General features: G+C 62.3%; 1 protein-coding gene across 1 annotated transcript in view; it reads right to left on the bottom strand.

The window, feature by feature from the left end:
• Window positions 1–25: 25 nt before the first annotated feature.
• The window catches only part of TMEM150A (transmembrane protein 150A), a 7,722-nt gene continuing 3,715 nt past the window's right edge, over window positions 26–4,032 (bottom strand). The window contains exons 5-6 of the mRNA XM_019471674.1: window positions 3,601–3,778; window positions 26–1,748 (exon numbers count right to left, since the gene is read on the bottom strand). Of these exons, the coding sequence (XP_019327219.1) occupies window positions 1,504–1,748; window positions 3,601–3,778 (423 nt within the window). The 3' untranslated portion in view covers window positions 26–1,503. The remainder of the gene's footprint in view (window positions 1,749–3,600; window positions 3,779–4,032) is intronic.

Below are 4,032 nucleotides of genomic sequence, written 5' to 3'. Positions count from 1 at the left end.
TTTTAAACATATATTAGATATAAAAGTGAGAAATGCTCCTCCTAGAACTACATATACTGGTGGATTTATAGGCCGATTTTGAAAAGGTGGGCAAATCAGGGAGCCCAACCCGATCAATGCGCATAGCAGCAGCAAATGCCCCTCTCCAGGGACAAGGGAAGATTTTTATATATATATGTATATATATATGTAGATCTATATATACATACACATACACACACACGCACACACACACACACACAGAGGCATTCATCCTCCTCTACACCCCACCCCTCCACCCCAGCCCCCTGCCCAGGATGCTGCAGGCTGGGGCTCAGCCTGAGGAGCCTGGGGCTGAGTGGGACGAGCTCTCACCAGGCAGGCGCTGGCCGGGCTGAGCGGTGGGGAAGGCACCGGAGGACGGATTTGGGAGTCCCAGCAGAACGGGGCACGGGCTTCCTCTGTTCCTACAGAAGTGCTTCCCCTTTCTGTGCCTGCGCTCCCTGGGTGGGAGCGTTGGCAGCAGCCCACCCCCAGGCTGGGAGACTGGGGCTGGGGGCGTGCAGGCTCCCCGGCGGGACAGCTTAGGTTGGCAGCGCTATGGAGGGGAAATCCGCCGCTCTGCAGGCACTGTGCTTGCAGGACATCCCCGGTGTGACAGTAAATCAAAGACGCATTTCCTAACCTTAGCTGGCTGCCAGGGAGCACAGGAACGCCGTGGCCCAGGAGGTGAAACCTGCCTTGGCAATTCTCCCCCAAGCTGAAAAAATGTGGGAAAGTCATTGGCTGGAGGCATGGAAGACCCTGAGCAGGGAGAGCCCTGGCTGGGAGGGCCAGTGCGGTCCAGCCGGGGCTGCTGGTGTCATCCTGCATCAGTGCAAGGCACTACCCCCACTCGGGCAGGCAGGCAGGGAGAGACCCCCAGCTGCCATCCTCACTGGGGGTGCAGGCAGACTGGCACTGCCATCAGCTCCCGAGGAAGGGAAAAGGCACTCTGGGGTTTTGGCTCCTCTGACAGTCACAGCGGCTGTCTGGAAGGCTTGCTCTGCTGAACCCTACCCCCATGGCTGTGGAGGAGGGAGGAACAGCGATCCCCCCCTCCCCAGCACACAAGGTTTGCGTGGTGAGGGGAGGGTGAGCCCCCTGTTCCCCCACGTCCCTTACAGAAGGGGGCCTCTGCATGATTGCCTCCGACAGCCCCCGAGTCAGCAAGGGCAACCCCGGAAGCTCAGGGGCAGATCCTGGCTCTGCCGATAGCAGCACCGGCCTGGCATCCCCGCACCCCAGCAGTGACCCCAAACCCTGCGGGCAGAGAGGAGGCAGCTCCTGCAGGGGACACCGGCTGCCGGAGGAGCCCCGGCCACAGCTCCCACTAGGAGGGGAGGGCAATGCACGCCCACACGTGCACACACATGCACACACGCACCCCGAGGCAGCCGGGGTCTCGGAGACATTCAAGGCGGGGGAAGTCATTGGCAGAGCCCAATTTGGGGGTCCCCACCGTGAGCCTGCCTCCCGTGGGGGTCAGGCCATAGCCAGGCCCTCCGTGTGGCTGTGGATGTGGGCCGTGCTGGACATGCCGCTCTCGCCTTTGTAACTTTTGGGGGCCCGGCTGGCTTTCAGCAGGACCAGGAAGGTGTCTGTGGAGATGGCCCCAAACTCAAAGGTGAAGGTGCCGTAGAAGACCAGGACATCAATGATGAACATCCACTCGCACAGGGCAGCCACGTGCTGCAGCACGAAGCTCTCCTGGATGAAGAACACACCGCCTGAGGGCATCCCCGTCAAGGAAAGCACAGCTGGACCCCAACCACCCCATGGAGGACCACATCCCACTGCACGCTGGGGCAGCCGTGAGCAGCCCCCCTCCACAGGAAACACACCACCACCCCTAAAACCAAGAAACCCCCCACACCACCACCCCTAAACCCAAGAAACCCCGCATGCTTCCCCTAGCACTGGGAGAGCTGCGGCACAGGTGAGGCGGTGGCACACATGCCTAAACCAGCTTCAGTAAATCATGGGACTGATGCCAGGCGGGGATTTTCTGAAGAGGCCGGGGCAGGGGGAACTCAGGCTGCAGCCCTCAGGGCAAGCCAGGTGCCCGGCTGCCTCACCCTCCCCACACCCCTCACCTCTTCCTCAAATCAGGCTTCCCATCCTTCCGCAGGATGCAGTCAAAAGTCGATAAAACTCATCAGCCTTCCATCTCCTTGGTAAGGGGGTTTGGGCTGCTGCGTCCCAGCCCCACAGCACTCCGCGTTCCTCTGCGCTGCCGGCTGGCTCACCCCAGAGTGGGGGCCTCCTCCCTCTCCTCCAGGTCCTCCTGCTGCCAGAGCTTCTTTATGCTTCTCTCATCCCTACTGGGGATCTCTAGGGAAACCTACTGCCAGAGCCACCACGGGTGAGGGGAGAAGGCAGGTACATCTCCCAGGCCTCCCGGTGAAGCCTCTGGCAGTATCCTGCCTTCTGCCAGTGAGACCAAGATCTGGGAGAGCTGGAGAGGCAGGGACCTGATGTGCACAGAGTAGAGCCCTCTGCTCACTCCCCCCATCCCACCAGGAGAGGTCCCAGCCCCTTCCCCACACCATCTCCACCACAGCTCGCTGTTTTCCCACTTCCAGTCCCCAGCGCTTACAGAGCAGCATGGCCATGGCAGACGGGCACCAGTCCTGTCTCCCTTCTCCTTACATGCCCTGCCTGTCCCTCCCAAGGTGGCATGGCCCCACAGCACTCCTGCCCTTCCCAGCTCCCTGCCTGCTTCCCGGCCCACCTGCCTGTTGCGGTGACAGAGGGGACCCTCTGGCACATCCAAGGCCCGCCAGCACCCCCCAGGCTCCTGCGCTGCTCACCCCAGCCAGACCCCAGCCAGCCTCTTTGGGACCCGTGGACACCGCATGCTTTTTCCCCTTCCTGCCCAATAACCACCACCTTGTTTCCCAATTTATCCCTAACCTCAGACCCAGATAAGCCCCTGGCTCCCCAGCCACACACTCGGGACCATTCTTCCAGCCCCGCTCCGCCTGCCACTGTGCCCTCCCTCCCGGGCACGGTGTTTGCGGACCCCAGCGCCTGCTCACCGAGCCCTCCCTCGTCCCATGGGCAGGTCGGCCGGCAGGTGCCTGTGAGCCCCGGCTGGCAGAGGTGCTGCCACATGCCCGCCTGGCACCCGCACAGAGCGCTTTTGTACTTGGCTTTGGCCATATAGGTAACTCAGATGGACTCTGCATTGCCGAGGGCTCAACACACCTTTGTCTCATTAAAAAAACCCACAACTAACTGGCCCTTCCACTCTGCAATGTGTGGGGCTGGAGCCTGCAGCGGTGGCTGGGCTGGGCTGCAGCAGCCAGGGCAGGGCTGGTTTGGGGCACCCCAGCGCCCCGAGAGATGCCCACCAAGCATCCCTTCCCCTCCTCGGCCCCTGCATGGCCCCGATACTGATGCTCTTCCAGCCTACACCTGCAGCGAGCTGCCCGCCCTCAGCCCCCTGCCCAGCCCCTCTCCTGGCACCGTGCCTTGCTGCCAGACCAAGGATGGAGGACATGGGGCGTGTACCCCCCACGAGGACCACCTTTCGCCAGCTCATCCTGGATCTCCTCCCCACACCCTTCAGAAGGATACTGAAGACGAGGGTGAGGAAGGCCACAGCGGCAAGGATGCTACGTAAGTGGCCGGTCCAGTACTGCCCGCGGGTTTTGGCCATGCGGTAGGTGAGGATGGACTGCAGGAGCAGGAACAGCATGCTGGTGGGAAAGGCCACCCCCGCCCCGATGTAGTGCAGCACCTTAGCATGATCCACCTGCGGGGGAGAGACCATTGCTGCCGGCACCCCAGGGTGCTCCCCCAGCACGGCTCTGCGCCAGGGGGTGGGCTCGAGCCCAGGCAGGGGCGCAGGCAGTACCAGGAGCGGGTCCAGGCAGCTCGCCCTGTGCCCGACTCCTGGCTGAAGAGCAGATTTGGACGCACCGTCTGCTGCTGGGATCTCAAAGCGCTTCCGTCTCTTTCATCTGTGGGGTGGTAGCTCCCAAGCCCCTTGGGCCAACAGCCCTGCCG

The sequence above is a fragment of the Aptenodytes forsteri genome, unplaced genomic scaffold (assembly GCF_000699145.1).
Source record: "Aptenodytes forsteri isolate BGI_AS27 unplaced genomic scaffold, ASM69914v1 Scaffold15, whole genome shotgun sequence".
In the NCBI taxonomy this organism is placed as follows: Eukaryota; Metazoa; Chordata; class Aves; order Sphenisciformes; family Spheniscidae; genus Aptenodytes; species Aptenodytes forsteri.
The sequence above is the reverse complement of the archived record's forward strand: the minus strand, read 5'-3'. Positions and strand labels throughout refer to the sequence as shown.